Source organism: Accipiter gentilis, chromosome 9 (assembly GCF_929443795.1).
Source record: "Accipiter gentilis chromosome 9, bAccGen1.1, whole genome shotgun sequence".
Taxonomy (NCBI): Eukaryota; Metazoa; Chordata; class Aves; order Accipitriformes; family Accipitridae; genus Astur; species Astur gentilis.
Genome location: NC_064888.1, coordinates 22,943,374 through 22,969,817, shown reverse-complemented (window position 1 = coordinate 22,969,817; position 26,444 = coordinate 22,943,374). Strand labels below are relative to the sequence as shown.

Genomic DNA, 26,444 nt, shown 5'->3' with positions numbered 1-26,444 from the left:
GTGTTGGAGTGGGTGGTTAACTTTGTTTAAGAAAAATACTACCAAGTTTGTAAGGCCCTGATTCAACAAATTGCTTAAAGTGCTTGTTGAAGTCACTCTGGTCTGGGTTTTTGAACGTTGCAAGGCCTATGTGATTTTGACATTGAATGAGAAGTTTAAGTGAGCTCGTGGACTTGTCCAAAGTTTCTGTAGGGATCAAGACCTTCTTAAAGCAAGATTTGAAACCTGCTGCAGAAAAGTGTAATGGAACTGATTTAATAATATATGCATAAGATATTTCAGTCCTTCTTAAAGACAAGAGTTAGGCTTTCTTTTTTATTCAGAGGAGCTGCAGATTCTGAGTGAGTGTTTTGCACTAGCTTGGTAATTATATGACATTTTTAAGGCAGGATTACCAGAATGTGGAGCTGTATTATGAGTTACTTAATAGGGCACTTCTTGACTAATCAGATAGCTTAATGTGATGGATTTAGCTTCTCATCTGCATTTATTTTATGCCCACTGAAAAGCAGTGGGGCTAATGAGAGGACTGAATATGGGGGAATGGAGCTGGGCAACCCATCTGTGATACGAGCAAGAAAGCAGAGAGGACATAGCACTGAGATGGATGAAGCCTACCATTATCTCAGATTTTTCCCATTGTTTATATATTCCAGGTGATCAAAGAGCCGCCACCACCAACACCTCCAGAGCCTGTAAGTATGCTATTTTTGAGCTGTTGCACTGTCTGCAGCCACTGTAGTGTATCGTGCTGCTCAGGAACTTCAGCCCTGTAGGTGTCTTAATGACACCTTGGAGGCTGTGTGAGGAAGTCTCTTGGGTCAGGACAGTTATTTCTGCCTTCTGGCCTCTTTATATAGATACAGCAAGATTATTTCCATCCACAGAGAAAATGGTTGCGTAACTCAGAAGTCCACAGAGCAACAGTTCCTATAGTATTTTGTTCTTTCTGCTGCACATCAAACAGGCGTGTAGGCAAATCTTCACTTCTCAAGCTGTGCTGAAAGCTGTCCCTCCTCCAGTAAAGCTGCCGTTGTTCTCAGCAGGAGTTTGGCCCAGATTGGCAGTAAGGAACAAAGTCTGGCAGCTGAAAGAAAGGACAGTGAAGGCCACATTCTTGTGGCTTTGCTACAGGAGAGGGAGACAAGAGCCTGCCCTGGCTGTGGCTCTGATGCAGAGTGACCTTTGGAAGGATATTTAGCCTTTCTCCATTTAGATTGTGAGCTGTTTGAGGCAGGGTTGTATTTAGCTTTTTTTGGGACAGTAACACACTGACCCTTACCTCACTGATCCTGACCTCAGCTTAGTTTCACTGTACTAATTTCATGAAAATAATAGTAATAAATAAAAGTACCTCCAGAGACAACTCATGCCTGCCTTTATTTCTTTCCTAGGCATAGACAATTAAATGGTGGAAAAATACTTGCCTAACCCACAAGAGAAGCTTACAGTTTGCTGCTAACTTGCTGTAATTTGGCATGAATATCAGGAGGCAACCACAGCTGCTGTTTTGAGGTTGCCAGAGGCCACTATTACTGTGTATGTGATCTTGTTGCTTGTCCTGGGCAGCAGCACTGTGACAATTTAACTTTAGCATAAGCACCAAAAATCATGCTGGTTTTAGGGTGATTAGTGTTGTCATGAAGCATGCAATTGCAGCCATGCTATGTTTGAAGAAGATTGCAGAGATCATCGCACCCCTGCAGCAGAGTTCCAGATGCTTTGTGATTATTCTAATCAGCAGAGATTTTAACCGCAATCAAAGAGACTGTGAGCTGACATAAGAGTCCAGGAATAACACAGAATACAGATGTTATCCATCCCTTTACTTGGCCTTGTCTTTATCCAGCGCGGATTGTTGGTTTGTTATACTTAGCACTAGCCTCCCTAGGTATGGTGACCTGCTCTTTAGCTGATGTAGTCTGGTATTGCTGCTATTAAACTGAATATAGTTATCTAAAACTTGTTCAAAACCACAAGCATTAGATTTGCATTACTTTTCAAAAGGTATGTGGTAGTTCTTGGTGTTGCTTTGCTATGTGTTCAGCGTAGGGAATACTTGGTGTAAGTTCTTTATCAGCTGGAGTAGTGTCAGCCATCACTGTGTCCTGCTACTGTCAGGCTTGCCAGCAATAAGGATTGTTAGACACGAAGACTTGAAATCTGTGTTACATCCCATGGAAGAGGCAGGATATTTCATATAGTACTCAAGTTCACAATGAAATCAAATATGAATTAATTAAAACTGCTCATGTAGTTCACTGGGTACTGGTTTAGATGTGGTACAAAATGGGATAAAATTTGTTTGTGTATTTGTTATACTCTTAAAAAACAAAACAAAACAAAACACAAAAAAAAAAAACCACCAAAAAAACCCAAAACAAAACAACAACAAAACCCAACACCAAACCACAGTGCCTTCCTTGTATATTTATTTCCCTAACTTAGGGTAAAAACAAAACATCAACAAAAAACCCAACCAAAAACCCAAAACAAACAAACAAAAAAACCTGAATCCAAACACCCTTACTAGTTAAGGGAAATGCCAACTCTAGTCTTGCCTGACCATACTAAAGAATTTGTTGGAGGAACTGTTCCATGAACTATAGCTGAGAGATCAGATGTCACTGAATAACTGATGGGAATACATTTCTCCAAGGCATAACCCAAGAGTTAAATATGAACAAACAAAAATTAAAGCATGTTTTTTAAAAGCTATTATTGGCTTTTGGACTCTCAATTCCTTTTACATTCCAATAGCAACATGTAGGGCAATTTTGAGAAAATGTTACCTAGTAATCTGACAACAATTTGTGTCCTTCTCTAGTATTGGGATTTCACTTAATTTTTACTTAAAATAAAAAAAATTTAAAAAATCAAGTCCAGGTAGTGTTTCTAGAAACATACTTGTACTGATGAAAATTAGCAGAGAGAGCTGTGCATGGCCAGTCCAAGAGCAGTATGCACATCTGCGTATCAGCATGAGATGTAGTTATTTGTCTTTAATAAAGAGTGTGAGGAATGAAGATGGTATTGTAGGAGCTTGTTGGGCTCTTTCCTCATTTACGTGTGTACTTAGTGTCATAGTGTGACTTCCAGCTGCCTTGACTCAGCGTAATAGTAGGGAGTCTGAGAAATCCCAGTGACTTTTATCGGCTCAAGATGATAGAGCTGGAGATGTGTTCCCAGGGTTGTTGTACCAGAAACATTTGCCAGCTTTTAGTTAAGCAAGAACAGAACAATGAACCTGCAGTAAAACCCTGTTTCAGACTCGCCCACGTTCCAGAAAAAGAATCTGTAGTCTTTATAACCGCAGGTCAAAAACTCTGGATCTGAGTTTCCTGACAATTTGGAGGTGCTCCAGTCTGAGTCCTGGTTCCAAACTGTACAGCTTGAGCCAGACTCTACAAAGAATCAAGCAGCATAGAATAACTGGTTACAGCTGCCATGAGAAAAGGCTCTGATGCACATGTTAGAAAACTCACAGTGGTAGCTTTTTTCCCCTGTTAGGTGACATTAAGTTCTAAAAGCTCAATTAATACATGATTTCTTTGGGCTAACTGATTGCTGCATTTTCTGCATAGCATAGTGGCAAGCCAGTATAATGTACAATTCATCTCCACTTTGCCTTCCCTTACAAGTCAGTTGTGATTTTGAAGCTCAGTGCATGTTTGACTAAATAAAAGCTGTCTGGAGAGAGGAATAGGCAATCCTCTTTGGCTCCTCTAGTTAAAATTGCAGCTGCAGAGACAAGAGACTTTTGTTTTTTGTCAGCAAGTAAGTATAACACACAAAGCAAGATACCCAAGGATTGGACCATAGGATGTTCAGTTGTTTTCCATAGTTTATGCTGTTTATGTGAGAACAGCAGTAATATCTCCCTGTCTTTCCCATAGGAATCAGATGATGAAGATGGATTGCCAAAGAAAAAGTGGCCAACCGTGGACGCATCTTATTATGGAGGTCGAGGTGTTGGTGGGATTAAGAGGATGGAGGTATTTGCCTTGTTCTTTAGTATTGTAAAAATCAATGCATTTAATTATAAGTTGTAGCAATACGTTTTTCTTTGCTTTTTAAAAAGCTATCTTGATGGACTAGAGACTGGGATTTAACTAGGGCTTGTCCACCTGATTGCATCTGCTGTCCAAGTAACAGACGTCAAGCTGCCATCATTTGCATGAATAATTAAATGAACCTAGCATTATGAGCTATAGAAAATTTGCACATTAAGAAATGGGATAAGCACCAAAAGAAGTTTTAATTTACTGAATCAAACCCTTTGGTGCAGTTGGGTCCAGTTCTTTTGTCTCTAGCAGAGTTACACTGGTTTTGAGTATTTGAGGGTGCCATCAACACTGTGCCTGGCTGGCTGGAATCAGTTTGTTTGGGGAATCTAAACCAGCAGTTTTTCTCTCTTTTCCTCTTCTTTTCTTTTCTTTTCTTTTCTTTTCTTTTCTTTTCTTTTCTTTTCTTTTCTTTTCTTTTCTTTTCTTTTCTCTTCTTTTCTCTTCTTTTCTTTTCTTCTCTTTTCTTTTCTTTTCTTTTCTTTTCTTTTCTTTTCTTTTCTTTTCTTTTCTTTTCTTTTCTTTTCTTTTCTTTTCTTTTCTTTTCTTTTCTTTTTTTCTTTTCCTTCCTTTCCTTTCCTTTCCTTTCCTTTTCCTTTTGGGTCTGTTGGCTTGATTTTTGGTTTTGGTGGGATTAGCTTGTTTGGTTGTTTTTTTTCAGTTAAGCATTAACTCCTAATGCACAAAACCACATCTGTGTTGAAATTGGCCAATGAATTAAATCCTGCCCTGGCATTCGTGCACAAGCCAGTCTTGATGTGTAAAGTGAGGTGTTATATGAAAGAAATTTGCCTTGTGCTGTCCTATGGCATGTACATTCCAGGGAGTCAGTGGATAATGCTGTGATCAGCTACAAACTCCTGTAAATAACCCTGTTAGTGAAATCAATTCAATATTCCTAACCACAGATAATATAAGGCAGGGAATTGTCACTCATCTGTATCAGCTGAGGGCCTAATGAAGACTTTTAGGGATTTCACACCAGAAACTCGCACTAGATTTAACTGGTAGCTGAGGGAGGTGGGCTAATGTAAGCCATCCAAGGATATGGACCAAACTATGGCTAACAGAATGAAAGCAATGGCTTCTCAGCAAGTCCCTGCAACTCTGCAGTTGAATTATTGCATCTTAATATCCTTAACCATTTTCTTCAGGAGAATTTTATCCTTGATGCTGAGTAACCCCATGGATCATATATTGCCCTTAAATGCAGGGTAACATTTCTCTTTGAGTTAAGTCAGACAGGAAAATCAGAATTTCAGCTTGAAATAAGTAGTGTATGGTATGTGAAGATAAAGTTACTGACCTCTCTTGTGACTGTGCAAGGTCATCTTTGGAAGAGCTGTTTTTAGTAGTAGCTACACAAGTTTGAGGGCTGATGTTCTTAAACTGTTCACATACTTGTCCACTGACCCTTTTTTCACTTTTGAGCTGAACAACGCTAGCTGCTTAGGGCTAGCTATAAGGACCACCTGCCTTCAGCTGGTGCTGCTGCCTGCTCTTTGCATGAGGCAATGGGAGGTGTATTACAACTGTGTCCTAGCAGAGCTGGGCAAAGTGCTTCAGGTTTCACTTGGAAATGGGTTAATCTGCCCTGGATGCTGTGAATTCCCACATCACATTAGGTTACTGGAAGGTGCAAAGGCTAGTAGTTCGAGCAGCTTTTGAATGAGACTGTTTGACTCTTAAATGTGTATTTCTGATTACAGTAGGAGTTTGGTGTCTTCATAAATTTGGCTTCATGTCTGGTGGCATTGGGTCGTCTGATGGGAACTAGATTAATGTCTGTGAAAACCACTTGCTGGTGGGGACTACCGAAGCGTCTCTACTTAGTGTGCTCTCCTGACTTCAGGTGCGGTGGGGAGACAAGGGGTCAACAGAGGAGGGAGCAAAATTGGAGAAGCCCAAAAATGCTATTATTAAGTTGCCAGAACAGGAGTATGAGCCATGGGAACCCAAGCCGAAAAAGCCCCATGTAAGAAAACCACCTTCCCAGCGGAAATGGTACACTCCTATCAAGGTAATGTGTCTGCCCCTCAGTTTTACCAAGTCTTCTTATGTCATGCATGTTACTACATCCCGGTTCCATAGCACAGCCTTTCTTATGGCAGAGCTGGGAGACCCTATTTAGAAAAATTGCCAGTTACCCTCAACTTTGCCCATTTCTTGGAACGTGCATTTCAGCTGGCACTGTGTTGCCATAGTTTTTGAGGAAGAGCAGAAGGTGTTGGAGGGCATGAGCAGAGATCTTCCCTCCCTTGACTCATGCCTTCTTTTCAGGTACTTTTGCACAGCCTAGATTGCAACAGCAGGTATCTCAACTCTTAGGGAGGGTGGATGCTGTTTTGTGCCATTTCAAGGCAGCATGCAAAAAGTATCAGATCAAGTGCACCATCCTTGCTTTGATTGCACTGTGGCTAAGGCCCAGGGTTGGGATTCAGCTCTGTTCCTCTCTAGTTCAGCCACAAGATGTAATGTTTGATTTTTGGGCAAGTTGTTCAGCCTCTCCACACTTTCATCCCCATTTCTCCAGTGTCATTATAGTATCTGGTGTCTCCCTGTCTTTTAATGTATCTATCCTCACATAACCCTTGAGGCAGGGCAGAGCTATTATCTCCACTTGCAGAGAAGGAAGCTGGAGGGCTAGCACAGGCCAAGGGAGCAGCAAACCATGCTCATCCCAGACAGCTGTGGCCATGTCCCAAACCAGTGTTTTGTGGGATTAGGTCCCCGTCGTCCCCCCCCCTCATGTTTACAGATCAGTTTAACAGCACTTGAATTTATTGTCTGGAAAGTACCTGTGAATTTTAAAGCCCGCCTAGGTAGGTAGTCCTGGGGCTGTTTATCCATGCTCCAGCTCGCCTCCCATCAGTACAGTACTTGTGTTGTTCTGCCTTTTGTTAACATAACAAAAATTGTGCCTCTTAGAGGAGTTGTTCGTGTTAAACTACAGTCATTCTCAGTGAGTTTCAAGCAGGTTGCATATTGGGTACATGATACCCTGTTGAGGTCTCTTTTCTGGCTGTCCAGATAAGCAGTATACAGAGGGCAAGGGCACAGGAGTAACATTTGTGCAGGCAGTTTAATACAGAAAGGCTGGATCAACTCACCTGTAATTTAATCAGTTTAATCTCATGCTGTTTCCCCCAAATTCTTGGTCATGTCTCTTCTTTTTTTTTTTTCTTTTTTTTTCCTTCTTTTTAATTTTTTTTTTATTCCAGGGCAAACTTGATGCACTGTGGGCTTTGGTTCGGCGAGGCTATGATCAAGTCTCTCTTATGAGACCACAGCCAGGGGATAAGGTAAGGTGTCACAAACATACTGGCATGTCACTTCTCTGTTAGCAGCAGCAATGCTCTTCCCTCCCAACCACCCCATCTTTTTTTTTTTTCTCTTTTATTTTTTTGCAAGCTCGTCTCTTTTCACATTACCCTAAGGCTAAAAATTTGTCACAAGAACGAGAGATTTCAAAATGAGCTAAAATGTTTGCTGTGGCATCTGTTTAAAAGTATTGCCCCAAAAGGTCAACAGCAATGTCTCCACTGTGATGATTTGAGCAGACTGAGGAAGAAGCTGGCTGGCCACAGTAGTATATGAGACCTTTTTCAGCCATATACGTTCTTAGCCTTTTTTTTCTGGGTACATGTGTTGGAGTCAAAGGTTGGGTTCTTTGTGGGTTCTGGGGGACTGCTCATTTTGAATTTAATATGCAGTAGTTGTTCTACAACAGTAATTATCCTTCCCACTCCATAAAAATGCTTCTCAGATTTAATAATAGAGTTAAGTGATTAATGAGAGAAATCATGAAATGTGCAGGTGATGAAGAAACAAATTATAGCAAAGTTAATGGAGAATAAAGTTTTTGTAGGATTCTGTGCAAAGACAACATTTCTTGGTCGACACATTTCTTGGTCATATCCTATATGTAGGCAGAGGTTATCTCCTGCCTTGATAAAGTCTATTGGCCAAACATAGGTCAGGAGTAGGTTCCTCTTAGGAGGAAGCACGGAGTTTATGCCTTTCAGAGCCCCAGAGATGTCTATGTGCTGCCCCATGGTCACTTGCAATAGCTTAGTTCAGAGCTCTTAAAATTTCCCCATGAGAGCCTGGCACCACTATGGTTGTCTCTATCTTGTTATTCTGGGGGGACAACTCCATAAGAATTGAGTGCTGCTGCTTTGGGCTGTTGCACCTCCAGATCTGGCTTTGTGCAGTGGCACTTTGAAACACGAGGGCTGAGCAGAGATGACAGCATCTTTCTCCTCTCTGTGGCCCTTCTCTGGCCAGAGTCCATACATTTGTATCACCTTTGTTCTCAGGGGAAGGTGTTGTAGAGTTACAGCAGTAGGGGCCATAAAGTGCTTTTCTGGGGTAGGAATGGTGCAGAGGCCCTTGTGCTGGGCTTGTTTGCCTGGGTGACTTTCACACCTAATAACAGACTTTGAAAGTAGCCCTAATTTGCATAATCTAGGGCAAATAAATTGCATCGCTCTGGCTTTTGGCAAAATACCATTATGGCATTTGTCTAGTTATTGACTAAACATACAGCTTCAGCATTTAAAGTTTAGTCTTTTCCATTTTTCTTTTGGTGCATAAGGAAACCAAGAGAACAAACTCAGCTTCCTATGCTACTTTGTAAAGTGGCCTTAACTGTTGCACTAAGCTGCATTTTCAAGGCAGCTGTGCTTGAGACACCTTATTTACTTTTTAAGCACGATCTAGAGCTTCTGAATAGGCTCTTTAGGCCCAGCTGTATTTTGATAGCACTAACATTGTATAATATGAATCTATCCACTCGGTTGGTACGTTTCTATGGGTGCAGAGCACAACAGAGCTCCTGTTAGCCTGCACGGTCAAGAAACAGGCAGGGGGCTGGCTCTGAACAGGGATCCTCAGTTCCTTGCCTTCCAGCTCTGCTTGCAGGGAGGATGAGGGGCTCAAAAGAGGCAATGTAAAACAGAGCGAGCTGAAGGATTATTGTATCTGGGAGAACATTAGAAAAATCAAACGTACATCTGGGAAATAGGGTGGAAAGAATCCTATTGAGCCAGATTCAGTGGAAGAATAGGATCATCTCTGTTCCCTGGCCTGTGAAATTAACTAAAGCTGAAGAATATTGAAGGCGAAACAAGAAAATGACTAGACATCCTTCTGCTGTTTAAAAAAAAAAAATAAAAAATTAATAAAATAAAGGATATCACAGGCCTGTATTTCATGGAGAAAGCTAGCACAGAAAAGAACAAGGTTATTTATTGTTTGGTTGACTTTTCCAGTAGCAATCCCTCGGTGGAGAATTGGCTCCTTGTGAGTTAGGCTTTTGGTGGGGAGGAAGTGTATAAATATACATGTGTGTACATATAAGTATATATGAGCCTACACACATGCACACACTTACTTTGTGGCTGAAGAATGGGGAGATGGAGTCAGTGCTAGGAGTGACTGGCAGCATGGAGAGCCTGGAGCTCTGGCTGTGCAGAGCTGGAGGAGCCTGGCAGCCGCAGGAGCAAGCCCACAGCTCTGATCGACCCAGCCCAGGCAGGTTCAAGGTGACTCCTGTACAGGTGTGCTGACAGCAGTAGCAGTCAATGGATTTTGTTTACTGTTGGGTAGACATGAAAGTGCAGCCTGACATGCCTCAGTGCATGGTGTTCTTCCAGACTCTGCCATCCAGAGCCCAGTGACTGTGTGGTGATCTTGGAGAGAGGCATTGCGTTGCTTTGTAGGGTTTTGAGGGACTGGGCGGGGGCAGGGGGAAGAGTTCTTTGGGTTTTTAAGTTTGCCTTTTTTTCTTTGATTTTAAGGTAATTTCATAGCAGTCTTGGCTGTTCAGGAAAACTTGGAGTTCAGAAAGCGAAAGGAACACAATTTAACTCTGTTTTGGGAATGGCATTTGGATTCATAACTCAGAAGATTCCTATCTTTGAATTACCCAGAATCAGTCAAATTGTTAACTTTACATTTTCAGGGATTACCAGAGATATAGGTTGTTTCCCACTGGAACAAGATAACTCACTGAAGTTACATTTTCCAAATTTCTGTTTCACAGTTTACATCCATTGGGAAAAAAAAAAAGTTTTCATTTTCCATTTTTATTGCTTCACTTGGGCATACGTTCGCTTTTTGCAGCCATTGGGAGAAGTTACAGCAAAACATTTTTTTCTGCATAATGAAAATAATAATTACAGAGAAGAGAACATCCACAGTACAGGGAGAAAAATAGTTTTCACAAGGCTTTTGGGACAGGGGGAAGATGGCAAAGGAGAATTTTTTGGCATTAAACCATTCTTTAAAAGCTCTTTTAAAAAATACAATTTCTGTTATCATTTGAAAATAAGTACTGTGGTTTGGGAGCTTTTCTCCCCCAAAAATCTGAAAAATACCTGTAGAAAAACTCTTTGTGATAGTTTTGGTGGAAAACAAAATATGCTAAAGTTTTGGGTATATTCACCAATGTATCTGGTTTTGTCACAGAGAAGCAAAAGTCTGTTAGACATTTTTCAGAGCTGTTCAGCATCTTCCTGCACAACACAGCCCTCTTTCTTGGCTCTGCAAACCATACAGTGAAGGCAGTATTGCTACCTCAGGTTTTCAGAGCCGAACTTCTCCCCCACTCCAATCACAAAGTGAAGTTAAAAATGGCACTGTTTGTATTTTTTTGAGTCTTCATGCGGTGAAGCCCATTCCAGAGTGCGTGTGAGAGCCTTGCATTGGAAATTCAGGCTGAAGCATGTGTGCAGGAATACAGGGCTGACTGCTGCAAGGGACTTTGTTGTCCTTTGCTCTGGGTGGCCAGGGCTGCTGTCCGTCCATCCTCATTTCTTCCTTCATCATGATCCTGTTGCCTTTCCCAAACCACCTGGTATTTTCCTTACCTGTGCCGCCCTTGGACTCCTCCCCTAGACATTCCCTTCCATTTCCTTTTGTGGTTTCTTCCTTTCCTGGCACTCTCAGTCTGTGTTTCCCTGCACCTCCCCTTGATGAGACAGACTGGTGCTCCGCAGTCCTGCCCTCTGGGAGCAACGGGCTGGTGACCAGCCTCCTTCCTCTGTTCCTCGCATGCTGCAGGAACTGAGCTGCTGGTAGCAGCATGCCCTGGGTTATGGCCTTGCTGCAGAGCTGGCTGAGGCTCCTGAGAGCTCCCTTGCCCTGGCTTATGCCTTCCATGGACTTATCAAGAAAAGGATCTCGGGATGACTGACCCATCAGTATTAGGCAGGATTGTACTAAAAGGACTGGCTGTGAAAATCACAGGCACTTTTCGGAACTGCTTATTTAACGAAAATCAGCCAAGCACAAGCTCTGATCCCCCTTCTCCTGGGAGCTGTGACCACGAGCTGTTTGGCTTGGCTCTGAAGACAGCTCCTCCTCTTGGTCTCCGTTAAATGTCATGTCACAGCAGCGCTGCTGAAATTGGTTATTCGTTTGCCAAGTATCTCAGTAAAGGGTCACAGGACCCCACTCACTTGACTTCTCCAGGTCACTGCTAGCAGGAGCTTCTGTTGCACCAGAATGGGACAGCAAGGGATAAACACGCTTAGCTCTACCCCATCATTAGCAGATAGGCTGCTATTTGTGGGATAGCTTTTTGCTGAGCTCTCAGCATCAGCAGAGGAACAAAGCGATGAAAAAGGGCTAGCGGCTCTGCTGTGGATTGCTGGGCTTTTCTCCTCACAGTAATGTACAAAGGTGAAGCCTTCGTAGGCATTTTTGCTACTGCTGCAGTGATGGATCCCTTAGAGCGAGGCTGCTATTCTTCCCTTCCTTCCCCGGAAATTTGGGGCTTAAAGGACCAGCAGTCACTCTTTTGGCCCAAGAAAGGGGTTGACAGCTCTGAGGCAGGGACACTGCTCATCCAGCAACAAAGAGCATGTCAGAGTGGCCACACAGCCTGGTGAGCTATGTGTTGCTCAAGATATTTGGGCTGCCTTGAGGACTTACCCGCTACTGTTGGTGTCCTCCTGAGCTTGGTTCTGAGCTTGCAGGGGGCTGCTATGAACATTAGAGTTTGGGAAATATTAATGTCTGGCTATCTTGAAGTATCTCATAGAAACCACAGTAGCTGGCGGGGCAGGTTGTCAGCAGTCTCTGCAAAAGGGAACTTTCAAGCTTTTCCCCCTGGCCTCATAGATCAAAAGTGGGGCTGTTACCAAGGCCAGCAAGTAAACATTAAAAGCCCCAATATGTGCAGAGGGGAAGGTGAGATGCTGCTTTCAAATGGTCTGCTTAGTTGCTGCTTTCAGCAAATCCATTCCTTTTTGCATTTCAGCACATACTGTCACAGGAAATTCTCAGAGGCTCGGTTTACCGAAAACCTCAACTGAAAAAAAGACGACATTTTTCCCCCCAGGCAGAATTGCTCTTGTTTACTTTAAAGCTTGAGAAAGTGATCTCATTTTTGTCAATGGAAATTACCTGCACTAGAGAGTGAGAGTGTACACTGGATTTTGCTGTCACCATCACCCTTGCATACTCACGGGACTTGACTTACAAAAAGCAGTGCTTTAGCAGTACTACCCTGTGGTTTGCACGTGCAAAGCCCATTCCAGGGGAAAGGGACTAGAAGCAGGCTATTGTACAAAAATCTGAAAGCCTTTTTTCCTTCTTCCTTCCATAAAACTGAAGGTAAAAAGGCTGCTGTGCAGCCAAAAATTTCACAAACTATGAGCTGCTGGTCATTTTGGAAGCCAGGACTTCTGGGTCCTTTCACATTCTCACCATTGAGTTACTATGTGGCTTTGGGCAAGGCACAGCAGCTGGTATTTTAAACACCAGCCTCTGAAATAAGAACAGGAGTATTTGTGTTCCTTATTCTGTGTATCCCTTCCTAAGTGATCACTCTTAAGCTGATAGGCTTATTAAAGCTCAGAAGGTCTGACTACACTCAAATTTTGAGTGATTCCTTGTAATGCTGACCATGACATCTATTTGCCTTAGTTTTCCCAACTGCAAAATAATCATGAGAACACAGTATTTACGTTCGTTACAGCTGTGAGGTTTAGTTAAGTCTTGCCAGGCACTTGGGACTCCTCAGATGAATGGTGGGACACCAAACCTATGGATTATTGATTACTAATAATTACTTTCTGGCTGCTACCTATAGGTGGTCAGCAGTTTGAATGCAGCCAATGGGGATGGCAGCGCCTGCCTGTCACGCCATGCTAGCTGCCCAAGTACCAGTGCTAGTTAGAGCTCATTCTAATTACTTCTTTTCAAGACTGAGTGATGGCCTTTAGTAGGCTTTCCTGACACTTGCTTGGAGAGGTGTTGTAATTGCCAAAGTAGTAATTGGCAGAGCTACGGGGACTGCTGGAAAAGCAGCACTGAGGTCCTTCAGACTGTATTCATCAATGACCGCTGCCTGGTTCTGGGGTTTTTCTCCCTTTGCTTAACCTTTCTGGACCCAGTTACCTTCACAAGGTTCTGAAAAGTTAAAGAGACAGGGACACCGCCTGCCACAGTAAGTGATCTCACTTTGTCACTTTCAGTGAAAATGTTACACATGTAGCTCCTGTTTTACTTCTTTTTTTCCTTTTTGCAAAGAACACCAGCATCTGTAAGGCTCATTCCTTCTGTAGCAGGCATGGCATGGGGAGGGGGGGAACCTCCCTGGCGTGGGACCAATATCCTAATGCACAGTTCCCAGGATGTGCTGAGCACTGCAGCTGGAAACATGTAATCAGTGACTAATGAATTTCCTGTCCTGCAAGAAGCCCACATACTGGCATTACCTCTCACTTGTGCCAGGATCATGTTATTTCTGATGTGGAAGAAGAATTCACAAATAAGCTTTGGGGATAGATGCTGCCTGTCTGTCCCTGGGTGTAACTAGCCATCTGTCCACATCTTTGGGAGCCAGAGGCACACTCAGTAACAACAACCACAAGAGGCTTTTCTGAAGGATGGGTACAAATCCCAGGGCTGGTGCCACTTAGCACACAACGGGATGAAAAAGGATTGGCCTTGTGGTTAAGACACTGAGAGTTGACTTCAGAGACCCTGGATGTAGCTGATGTAAGTTACTTCACTTCTGTTGTGCTGTAGTTCCGCAGTGATTAATGAGATGAACAGTACATTTTAGGAGGGTGAGACCATGTTCCTAACAGCACTTTGAGCACTTCATAAATGGACTCCGTTACATAGACGGGAGGGTCTTCTGCTACTTTTACAGCATGTGTACCACTTTGATATTTCTTTGATATTTATGGTAAAGGAACAGGTTCATCAGGTCTGATTCTCAGATTTTTTATAGGGAACATGACTTTGGGATAAGAACTGCTGACTTAGTCCCTTTTTATCTGCAACTCTGACATGTCTGCCTTGAGGGGAATAGGCTCTTGTGTGTCATTATCACATTTTTCCAGGCAGCACTTCATTGATGCTCCACAATCCTACTTGGAGTACAGTGTGTGGAGTACAGTGTGTTTAAGCTATGCATGCCTAGCTTGGAGTCAGGTGACTATCCCAGGGCTTAGGAGGAAGCCTACAACTGAAGGTACATCTGTTTTGAGAAGACAAGTACACAGATGCACATGCAGTTTCTTACTAGGACTACATGTACAGATCCACAATTCGCACATGCAGATGAACAGATATGCTGCGGCCAATATGTTTATCTGTTTCTTGGCAGCACCCCTGGATGAATGCTGAACCCCATGTTACCTTGTTTCAGTTGGATTTCTAGGAGCCGTGCATCCCTCATTGTCTTCTGAGTTGGGTAACAGTTTGGAAATTACCCAGCCTTCCTTAGCCCTCTGCTTACATACTTCTACTTCTGTAGGAATCCATTTCCCCATATGCAGAATGAGTAATGCTGTGACCTTCCTCTGAAGGTGTTTGAGCTCTAGAAATAGAAAACACTGTGTAAGATAATGTATTAATACTATTATTCATACTAAGATTATTGTACAGAGGGATAACTAAAAATCAAAAGGTATTGCATCATTACTTTGTACAGAGGAGCTGTAGTTCTGGATGCTTCTGTTCTTGTTTAAACTACTGTGGTTCATGTTGTGGTACCAGAAGAAAACCCAAATCACTGTGTCTGCTGTTGTACAAGTAACACAAAGATACTATACAACCTGAAGAGCTTATGAGCTATGTCTGTTAAAACTTAATCTTAAACTTAATCTTGCTTTGAACATAATAAAATCCTCCGATTTCATATACCAGTTTTAGTCTCAGTTAGGAACTGTTCCTGGAACAGCAAGACTGCAAACACTTAGCGCTCTTTGCAGCAACACTGGTGTTTTCTGCAGCTTTTTAAGATCTTTCTGCCTTTTTTTTTTCTTTTTTTTTTTTTTTTGGCATGTGAACATATCCCTTCTTTTCCCCTCCTTATTGGGTTTCTTCTAGGGAACGTAATTACCCAAGTAGGTGCCTCAGTCTTCACTGGCTGATAACTCTTAAGGAGTGGGATATACAGAAACTTTGAAGCAAAGCATACCAAGAGCAGTGTCCCTTCTTGCAATGCTAAAGGCCAGGCACTGAGTGGAGCAGAGCTTTGAAAAATGAGAGGTGCACCTGTTTTTTTGGGGGGAGACAGGCCACTGTCTCTGGTAAGTTGAGACCATGGTGTATAACAGAGTTTGTATGAGAAAGGTGGCAATGGGATGCTCATGGAAAAGACCAACTTCAAAATGCAGCGCTGGTACCTAACAGACTGGTCAAGCTGCATAGGGGGAACTTGGCAGGCATATTTTTGCATAGAGTGTTAGGTCTCTATAGCATACCTGAAATGGGAAGGAGAGTTCCGTGTTAGGACTTTGGTACTTGAGTTGCTTCCCTGGTGTGTTCATTCCTAGAAATAATAAGGTGGTTTTGTCCCAAGTTGCTTTTCCATCCAACTTAACATAGGAGCTTCTGGGGAAGGAGAGGTTTTCTGTGCTTTGGAAATATGCCAGCATTGACAATGAACTGTATGAGTCTCATCCCAGGAGAAGAAAATCCTTATGAACTAAGCACAGAGGACCTGGGAGCTGTGGGTTTACCATCCACTTGCTTTAGGTAGCAGCAGAGCCATTTAAGGACCAGTTACCCAGAGATGGGTTGGGAATACTTGTATCTTTTTCCAGACCGTAAACAAAGAGGCAGCCTGTCTGTGTGGTGGGCCAGGATCTTACATTTTTTGGCTGAGGCAAGGAAAAATAATAACCATTTTTACCAGAAATGTCTCTGAGTCTCCAGCATTATCCTATACCCTAGGTGGGTAAAGCACATTGTGCTCTTCCTCTGTGCATGCCATAATCCCAGCTTGCTCCTGCAGAGACAATCAAATAATTCACCCTGGAAAGCACAATGATACTTAATTACAGTTTGAGCAAGACCAGTTTGGGGCCTTTTGGGGCCTAATTTGCTCCTCCCAGAAAGCCACCAATACCTCAAGGTTGAGCCTGTTGCACCCAGCAAATGTGTGTTGCTCTTGTTGCTATGCTCCAAAGCCCTCCCCATTCTAGGTGATGGACAAATGCAATCTCCTTTTCCCTGAAAATGCCAAAGGAAAAAGAAAAATCTTTTGCAAACCAACCACTGTTTGTTTTGGTTTTTTTTTTCCTGAACCACATTCTAGTCTGGTCAGCATTCAAGTGTGGAAATGTGTGGTGCTGTGGTTAAAACAAGGGATGTGAGTCATGAGTCCTGAACTTGTAAATGCTTTTTTTTCCTCTTTTTTGTTTTTTTCTTCCCCCTGAAGCTGCTGCATAACCTTGGGTAGATGACATGACCTGACAGTGGCTCTCCTCACTTCCTCCACTCTGGGAGCCTCATCCATAAAAGCTGTCAGAAAAGAGGAAGGCAGTAAATTGTGTGTTGTGAGTGCAGTTTTAGGTTAAGATATTTCTCTCATGTTTGGGTGGGATTTGGTCTGGTGTGACTGTACTTTGAGATCGGTACTGAATACAAATTATGCCAGATAGACCTTAACTTTGATTATGCCCAGTGTTATCCTTTTCTGTTCCCTTTGCCACTTCAGCTTTTTTAGGGCTCGGAATCAATAGGCTTTGTTGTGGATCTGCACTGTGCGTTACTTCAGCCACAACCTCAGCAAGGTCCAAGACATGTGATGTTTTGTGCATTCCTGCAAGATATCTTGTGACTCTGGCCATTCTTTCAGGAGGTGGCTGTAGCCCATTGCTGCATTTTCCTGCTAAGGCAGGGCTGGAAACAACAGCAGCTCTCTGCTGAATGGAGTGTGATGCAAATTATTTTAATATCCCTGTCTTCAGTACTGGCATGGGTTCTCCATGTCCCCTACTCCATGTCTCCATGTTGCTTTTCTTGTGTGCCTAAGCTGGAAAAGTGGTATCAGGCATGTGAGAGCTGGATAGTGGGGATGTGTTCAGCACAAAGTTTATTTTGCTGAGGGGTCCTGGTCCTAGCTTAAAAGGCCAGTTTCCCTGGCTGAGCCATTCCTTCCTCAGATTCCTCATTATTGGCTGGTTTCTCCAGGGGTAAATTGGAAGTAGCCCACTTCTCTTTAGTGTATTCCTGCACTGGTCTTCAAACTAACTGAATAGACTGCTCCAAGAGGACCCGTCCCTAGTTTCAAGCAGTGCCATGCACAGTTGGGACTGTGAACTGGGGAGCAGTGTCTGCCAACATGTGTGTCTTGGGAACCCATCAGTACATGATTGTATTCCAACTCTCAATATTCTGATTAACGAACTTACAGTATCCTGGGATACTGCAGCTATTACTCTTAATACAAAACAGTTCCTATCTTAATCCCCTAGTAGATATGGACACCATTTTCCACATGACTCTCTTTGTTTTGGCTAAAAACTGCTTCTTTAGATGGTCTGTAAATATCTTTGCATGTTAGTGGAATTAGCTGAAGTGGAAAAAATACCCTTGAAAAAGTCTTAATTTTTTTCAGTTTTTGTTTTGAAACACCTTTCTGTCCAAAACTCAAAGAAAAGATGTTCTGAATTGGACAACATAATGTGTTTCAAGCCCAAGCAAAACTTATTTTGACATATTTATTTTACCTGAAAAATGAAGACTTTTGGTTGTTGTCAACTTTTCCCTTGGCCACCAAGTGAACTGAAAGATGACTTTCATTGCCACTGTTATGTGCGGTGCATGCCATGGCCCTGTTTGTGACTTTGTTCTGGCAACCTACCCACTCGGCCCCCTCGACGGGGCTATCTCACACTTGGTGTCAAAAGAAGAGCTCCTGGGCTCTCTCCTCCCATCCCCGCCCCCTAAATCCTACTTTCTCAGCTATTTGGCTCCCATAGCCAGGGTGTCTGAGGGCGTACTGGGCTTCTGAAGGATTTCTTCTCCCAGCCCCTTTAGAAAGAAAGGCCGGTCCCCCTTTGCCCCTGTGAGAGGGGCTCGGGCATCTCACCTCTTGTCTGGGCCATGCCTCAGCTAAGCCAACAGCTTTTACTCTTGAATGTGTCAGTAGCCCAAGGCATTGCTTACCTGTGTCTCACTGTCACTGTGTGCTCTGGTCCCGGCCCATATGCAGCTCTCTTCTTATTTCTGACTCGGGCATCAGTTTCTGAAGCAGGGATTATTAACTTTCTGTGCTGTGTCTCCCTGGTGCTGCCCCAGTGAGCCAGTGACTGGGGCTTGTGGTTGGTTTAGTTTGGTTGCTAAAAAGTAAGAGAAAAGGCACAAAAGTGGCTTATAAATGTCTTTGTGTACTGCATGAAGGATCCACATGTGCCTCGGCTGCTTGTAAGTATCACTGCCCCTTCCTGGGTCAGGACATGTGTCCTGTTCAAAGTTGTGTTACCTCCCACATCTTAAAGCGCAGTCTAACTCCTTCTGTGGTGTGAAGCACATTGAGTGACCCCAGGAGGTTACACCTCTTGGCAGCACTACCTTGCTCACGCTGTGCTGTGAACAGAGTTTGCTGCTGCTGCTTGGGGCATCCTTGCACATTTGCATTCATCATTTTGTAATTTTCGATTTGAATTTATCTGATGTACCGAAGGCCGTTATAGGGTCCTCACTGTTAGAACATGAGGGATTCACAATCCACAATGCAGTGATTTCCCTCCCCCATAATAACTCCATCGTAGAAGGAGGGAGCAGAAGTGATACGAGTTTACTTATAAAGAGGCCAGATAATACATTGGATACAGAATGGGCTGAACTGATTCTCCTTTTTAAAAGCAGCACTAAAGAAAATAATAATTATATTCTCATTGTTGGATACTGCCACTTTACTGGACCTTACTTTTAAAATCCTCCTCTCTTCAGTCAACCCCATTTTCTCTTATGTGTTCATAGTTTTGGATTACCATCATCTTAGGCATCAGTGCTGAGTTGCCAAATAGATCCCCAGAAAATTGTTACTGACAAGAGAGGACTTATTAAACTGGAAGATATTTAAAGAGTCAGATTCTCATGTAAACAAGTATTATATGTTGATGATATTTAATGTTTTGATTTTAGACCTAATAACTTAAAGTGGCTATATGTAAAAATTAATTACAAGTTAATAAATTAATTGTTAATGGTTAATGCAATAACCACAGTATAATTAATGGTGATTATTAAAATGTAATTGTTAAATAATATAATTAGAAATTAATTATAAATTGCATATTTCTTGATCTGAAAGCATGATCAGCTACCAAACTGCTGATATGGAAATCTCTGACATTTTCAATACTTTATTTTTCAACATGAAAACGGTATCTGAGTCCCAAATGTAAGAGTAGGAGTTAGTAAAAGTTATGTGAATATGCCTGAAAACCAGGCAGGCTTAGGTTTTACGTGACAAACTGTTTCAGTGGCTCACTAATTTCTAGCCTGTATGCTGCAGGGTAATCAGTGCAATTCCCAGGAAATCCATGAAGGTTTTAATGAGCTGTGACATGTTCAGCGCACAGGCAGCATGAAGCAGTGCAGTATGAGGAAGCTTTTGGCAAAGGCTGATGCACATAGATCCTGGCTCCTGAGGAGCCAGCTGCTAATCCTGACACTTGCCCAGGGAACTTGAATAGTGGGAACTCTGTACCACCTCGGTTCAGCTCTTTATAAAATTATTGTATGCATAACCTACCTCATTCATAAATACATTTGCTAAACAAGTTTCCCATACTGTTGCTTTTTTCTGATACTTGGTGCTGTTGTTTCTGCTAGAACACTTCTGTTCTTTATTAGAGGACAGGGATTACCTTGTCCTCTAATTTTTTCAAGATTCATATTTTGCAAAAGTCAACTATTTTAAAGGTATATATCCCATTGTTTTCTGGGTGTGTGGATCAAAACCTTTACTATGCTAAAGTGATTCTGACTTTTTGTAGATGCTCGCTTTTGGGGTTTTGTTGGTAGCATAAAACCTGAATCTATTCTTCTGAGTTTTAGAGCTCCACTTTTACACTGAACTACAGATAGATATTTAGGAAGTGAATCTACCTGCTGATGAGCCACATCCATAGCAAGCTGGTAGAGTCATCCCAGTAACATCTGTAAACAAAACTGGGGAGAAGGGTGACTACTCATTTGAGTCCAAGGAAATTATGTTCATTTCAGATTTCAGCATCCTAAATGTAACACTTTTGACTGGGAACTACTTTTCTTTTTTTTAATTTGGTGGTCCAGTGTTTTAGATTGCTGTGCTCAAACTTGAAAGGAATGATTTTATTTTAACCCATTCTAAAACATAAAGGCAAGTATCATATTCTTACAAAGTCAAAGACCAAGAAATTTCAGTAAACAATTAAGTGAAGCCAACTCTTCCTCAGTCAGGTACCCTCCTCTGCTAGTCAGAATTGCAGCACTGAGACTCCATGAGCAAAACCAAGAGTTAATGAAAACTCAAGCAAAATTTGTAACGGGAAGGGTATCTTTTATTAGGTCAACTAATGCAGCTAAAAATAAGAAACAGACATGCTTTTGTGTATGCAAACTCTCTGGCATGCACAGAGATTAAACTGGATTTGATTTTTGTTAAATAAACACCAATGCATGTATTAAAATGGACAGAGAAGAGGGATGGCTATTGGCAGATGGGGCAGGTTTTTTAAATTCTTTTAGCTGAAGTGCTCTTAGAATCATGGGTGAAGAGACTTGCCTATGGCACTCTTTGAATTGCCTGGATCCTTTTAACAGTTGTTCCTTTCTGTTGAAAACTGGCTGAGTAGTAGCTTTAAGATTTTGGGGGAACACGCGCTGAGGAATGATGTACTGAGCGCTATGATTAAAGTAGCATAGAAACAAGATGCAGTGGCTTTCAAGAGGTTCCTCTCTTCCTTCCCTCCCTTAAACCACACACAAAAACACATCCTAGGTGGTCGAGGAGGCATTGCCTAGAAGTACAAAGTGCCTGAATTGCACATGTGATTGTTACACTGGGATAAAAGCTGGAGTCGGGACAAGGGCAGATCCCGCTGCTTCAGTATTTGTACTTTTTGAAAAGCCAATTTGGCAAGCAGCATAACAAGAGCCTAACAAGTGGATGGACATATGGGGAGGCAAAATAATTGTGCATTAGGAAGACTGTGCAGATGTGAGCTGAAGTAAGGGCGTAACTCCATATGGCGCATTGCTGACCTTCAGTTGGTGCCTGAATGACAGTATGCGGTGCGGGTCGCACCGTCTGAGGGATGCTGTACTGGGAGCAGGGCTGAAACCAGACAGAACTGGATTTATGCAGATCATCTGCTTCCTAGAAAACAATAAAGCAGCTACCGACAGCTGTTGTGCCTGAGATCATCATGGTATTACTGCACCTTGCAACTCTGACACCTTCCCTAAAATTAGTGTATACCATGCTTCTGGAAGAAAAATGCTGTTATCACTACTAAAGTGTTGGTGGCCCTTAACCCCTGTTAATCCTCTGTGCAGGGAGAGCATAGGTGACTGTGCAGCATGCCTGATTTCTGTCCGTGTTCTCTGTGGTTTAAAAGCCTTTATATGCCTTTGGAGAGGAAATTACTTAATCCTTTCAAACATAGAATATTAAAAACCCTGTGGTTAGCATGTTTATTTGAGAAACATTATGGATTTTTTTATAAACTAACCCCAGATGGATGTGCATGTTGGGTAGAATAGCTGTGACACTCTGTCATTAGGAAAGTGTGATGAGTGGAGGGCTTAATTCTTCAACCTAGAAATCCTTTGATGAAATACACTTGATAAGTCCAAACTATGATTTGTGATTTATTATCATTTGTTCCTCCCTTTCCCTTTTGGCTGTTAATCCTAACACTGGCTAAGAGTAAGAGTTCAGCTTCATTTTGTCAGTGACTGCTTGAAGTGCTCAGGAGGATTTGCTCCAGTATTCACCAGAAGTCTTTGATATATGAAATTGTAGACTAACACTGATAATCTTTTGTGAGGAAGTGTCACAATACATACATCGATCATCCAAGCCTCTATCTGTCAGACTCTCCCAATCCAACCGTATTTTTCATGACACAATGCGGCGCATGGCCTTTAAATTACCCATCTGTCTGACAAATCAGTGAGTGTGGCAGAAACTGGCAGCAGTTTGATGTCGCCTATCACTTTAACTGAAGTGAAAGTAATGCAAACAGATTTATGGGATCCCCTTTGATTATAGACTATGAATATATTTGGAATTGATGTTTGGGAGGGAGACAACAGAGAGGCAGGAAAGGCTTGTAGGCAAAAGCACTAGTGTTGGGTTTGCAGCTTTGCATTTACTATGAGGGAGATTGTTCTGTTCTTAATTTTTTCCCTACCCATATGGTGCATCTCATCTGAATACCTCTGACTTTTTTTCCCCCCTTTTTTTTTGTCCTGGGTGATTATTTAGCTGTTCTAAATTCATAACTTTATAAATATCAAGGTTGTGTTTTCTTAAATGTATTTGCAGTACAGCTGTTAAATATATCTGTAACATTCATTGCATGGCAGTAAATATTGCTGAATTTCCAAGTGTGCTCTGAATATAGCGGAGCACAGCAGAAGACAAATAGCTGACAAGGATGGCTGCTTGCTGCAATGCTGGTGGGGACTTGAGTTCTGTGATAGAGTAAAGCATTGACTTGGTTTTTTTGATCCAAAAGTTTATCTTTGTTGCAGAAGTAACCAAGACCTTGGCTTTTGGCCTTTGCCTCCATGCAAAGGCTCTGGCCCCAGTGTAGTATTGCCTTGAACCTGTTCATAACCAAAGTCTGCTGTAACAAGCCTGGATTTTTAGAAAGGGGATTTTGTCCTACTTATTGATGCTGTTGTTTAAGTGTAGTGGTGAATTGTGATGGTGAAAGCTGGGACTGAGAACTACTGAGTATGTCTCATGTACAGGCAACAACACGCCCATTCAAACAACTCTTGGCTGCAGCTGAGCTCTTGAAGCTATCCAATCCAAATAAGTAGTAGGGTGGTACACTTTGGGTGTTAGTACATTTGTTGAATCATTTTCTGAGCTCTCTGGAGCTTATACAAGCTTCTCTTGATACGCTGCTTGCCTTTCCTCAGAGAAGCCATAGACTTGTGAACAAAGGTGCAGGCATTGGAAGTCACTTGACAAATCAGGTAGTTGTGATTCGGCTGCAATGGCTTTTGCTTGGATTCCAGGGGAAATTGTGTTTTTTGGAGTTGCCACAGAAACTCAGCCCATTCCCTAAACACCTTCAGAGTTTCCAGGCAGCACTGACTTAGCAGTGATCTGTTGTCACTGGTGTGGCTTCTTGTATTCCTCTGTTGTCACAGCCATTGGTAGCTGTTGGGATCATGATCTACAGCTACTTAGCTCTGAGATAAGCTCTTCTAAATCTCGAGTCCTTCTGAATTGTGCTTGGGGGATGTTGGCATAACCTTGAGCTGAATTTGGTTTGTTGATTCTAGCATGCAACCTAAACCTCTGGCTGTCATCAGCATCATGGCTCTGTGGGTCTTTCAAAACAATGGAGGGAAGATGCCTTCTAGGACAGATATTTTCTAAACAAACCAAACAGGTTTTTTTCCTTTCCCCTCAGCTAGTCTTTGCCTTGAAAAGAGAGAAACAGGTAGCATTCTCCTCTGTGCTAAACTATAGAGGCTGTTTTCATTAGGCTGATTGCCTAATGAAACAAAACTTACATGGAACAAAACAAGCCTGCTGTGTAAAGGAAAAGGTGCTGGCAAATGGAGTTCATCACTGATGGGATGGGTACTTTCCAGCCCACAGTTACTTATTTGGAATCCACATCCCAGCTCCTGTAAATGGGCTGTTGGCAGTGTCACTCCTGCGTTTTCAGGCAGTCTTCATCTCCAGCCTTAGTACATGATGATGAGAGGCCTTTTTGACTTCCAGGTGCAGGCTTCTGCCAAGCTTGTGACAGCTGGGTTCTTGCATAAGCATCTCCTCCCACCTTCCTAGGTGAGGACGTGGAGAGAGCAATGCCAAGTGTTGCATCTTCTCACACAAGGTTGTGTCTGCAGGATTTCATGAGGCCTTCGCAGAAATAGTGGTGCAGTTTGTAAAAAAGTTTAGGGGTTGTGGGGAAGAACAAGTACAGCAGACAGCAGAGATCTTGGTGTCTGACTGAGGTTGCCATGTAGGTTTTGAAGTGCCCAGGAGCCTCTGGGTCCTCTCCACAGGAAAGGCTAGGTGGTCTTTGGGGTCTGTCTGTCTCTCCATCTGGAACTTGGTTAGTGGGAACCTATACAAAGCTTTGTTTTGGCTAAAGGAAACCCTGACGCATTTGCATTTAGCCCCTAGTTGACTCAGACATCCCCAGTGCTTGCTGTTTTTTCAAACTCCAGCTACTCCCATTTTAAAATCTCCATCCACAGTTGTCCCATCAGGTGCTGCCTGCCTGCATCCCACATCCTTTCTGAAAACACACCCTTTGGAGAGCCCTCTGTGCAAGTCCCACACCTTGTTGGTGTTTGTGAGGGCAGCCACATCTACACACAGAAGACAGATGTACTATCCCAGTGTAGTGTTCAAAGCATGGACACCAGCTAGGCTAGTATCACTGTGAAAAGGAAAGCTACAGGTGGTGTCTTTGCTAAGGTTGTTCCTCTGATATAATCCTGTCTCTGCTGAGTTTTTATTCAAGCACAGCTTTGTCAGTCGGGGATCTCACGAAGGCAGGCATGACTTTGGTGGAACTGTGACTTTAGGCATGTTCTGTATGTCTCTAGTAGCAGAGCAGAGGGCACATGTAGCAAAGTCACACTGGGGTCCCTTTTGGTTTAAACCAGTCCTAGGCTATTCTCTGTAGGCAGGAGCTCTGAAACCCAAGGAAAGCATTGGTTTGTACCTTTAGTACAGCATGGTCTGAACGTCATGTTGAGGACCCAGTGAATGGTACTGGATGAAGATCTCTAAGTGCAGCCTGGCCCTTCTGCCCCTTTGCCTAGCTGCTGATGAGTCAAAACACCTGCTTTTTGTGAATAACAATTTTTTCTGTACCTCTAGGGAAGATGCATAAACTTCACTCGGGTGAAATCAGATGGAACCTCTGCCCCTTACAGCCCACCACCGAAGCTGCCGCGGCGCAACGATGTTCCTCTCAACAATGCTCCAAGGAATCCTTCTCCTCCTGTGTCTCTGCAGCCCCCTTCCAGACAGCCACCTCCTGGACCACCCCCATCCCGAGCCCCTCCTGGACCTCCTCCTTCGCGCCCACCCCCGCAGCCCATGGCTTAAAGTGCAGCAAAAGCCTGATCGACAAAACAATGTCTCTTTGCTGAACACGGCATATTTATTGAGTATTGGTTTACAGTTAAAGATATCAGAATTTGTTGCTGGTCAGCAAAAAAAGAAGAAAGGAAAAAAAAAAAAGAAAAATTGCCAAGTGTCAATTTTAGTGTATGAATATATTTATACCACACGTGCTGCGTAAACATTCAGTGGATAGATTCAGAGCTATGGGGTATAGAAACAAACCAAAGTGATCATCTAGATACAGTATCAGCTTTTGTATGTATACATTTGAAGATCTATTTACATATGACATTTGTCTGACTTGGTATGTCAGATCATTCATTAATAACTTTAGCCGGTACACGTGCATCAGTTGTTTTGATAGCTGCCACCTGCAAGTTGGTTAAACATAGTTCATTGAGGAATTTGCTTTCTTTTCCCCAACAGTACTGCATCCAGATGTTAATATGGAACAATAATTGCAAAGATAACTTTCTGCCTTTGGTTCTGCAGGTGGAATTTCCCAGAAAGTTTATAAGAAGGCTATAACAATAATGAGGTAAGATGAGACTATGTGCCAATAATCTAGCAGCAGTATTATCTTTTTCTCCTGAGAAAATCAGTTTTGAGCCTGCCATCTCTGCATATGTTTAGACTTGGTTGCATAGGATAGCCACTGAAGGCCAGATACTGGTTCTAGAAATCCAAACCTTGAATAAGACCTGGGTTCAGATTTGTCCAAAGTTCAGAGGAATTTTGAGGAAAACGTTTTGGCTAGATGTTTAGTTTTCATTTACAGAAAACATGGTCCAAAATGGAGC

The 26,444-nt window shown here is 42.6% G+C and overlaps 1 protein-coding gene across 1 annotated transcript in view; it reads left to right on the top strand.

The window, feature by feature from the left end:
* The window catches only part of ANTXRL (ANTXR like), a 58,807-nt gene extending 32,973 nt beyond the window's left edge, over window positions 1-25,834 (top strand). The window contains exons 14-18 of the mRNA XM_049810812.1: window positions 657-695; window positions 3,897-3,995; window positions 5,917-6,084; window positions 7,286-7,366; window positions 25,396-25,834. Coding sequence (XP_049666769.1) covers window positions 657-695; window positions 3,897-3,995; window positions 5,917-6,084; window positions 7,286-7,366; window positions 25,396-25,626 — 618 coding nt within the window. The 3' untranslated portion in view covers window positions 25,627-25,834. The remainder of the gene's footprint in view (window positions 1-656; window positions 696-3,896; window positions 3,996-5,916; window positions 6,085-7,285; window positions 7,367-25,395) is intronic.
* The last annotated feature ends 610 nt before the right edge of the window (window positions 25,835-26,444 follow it).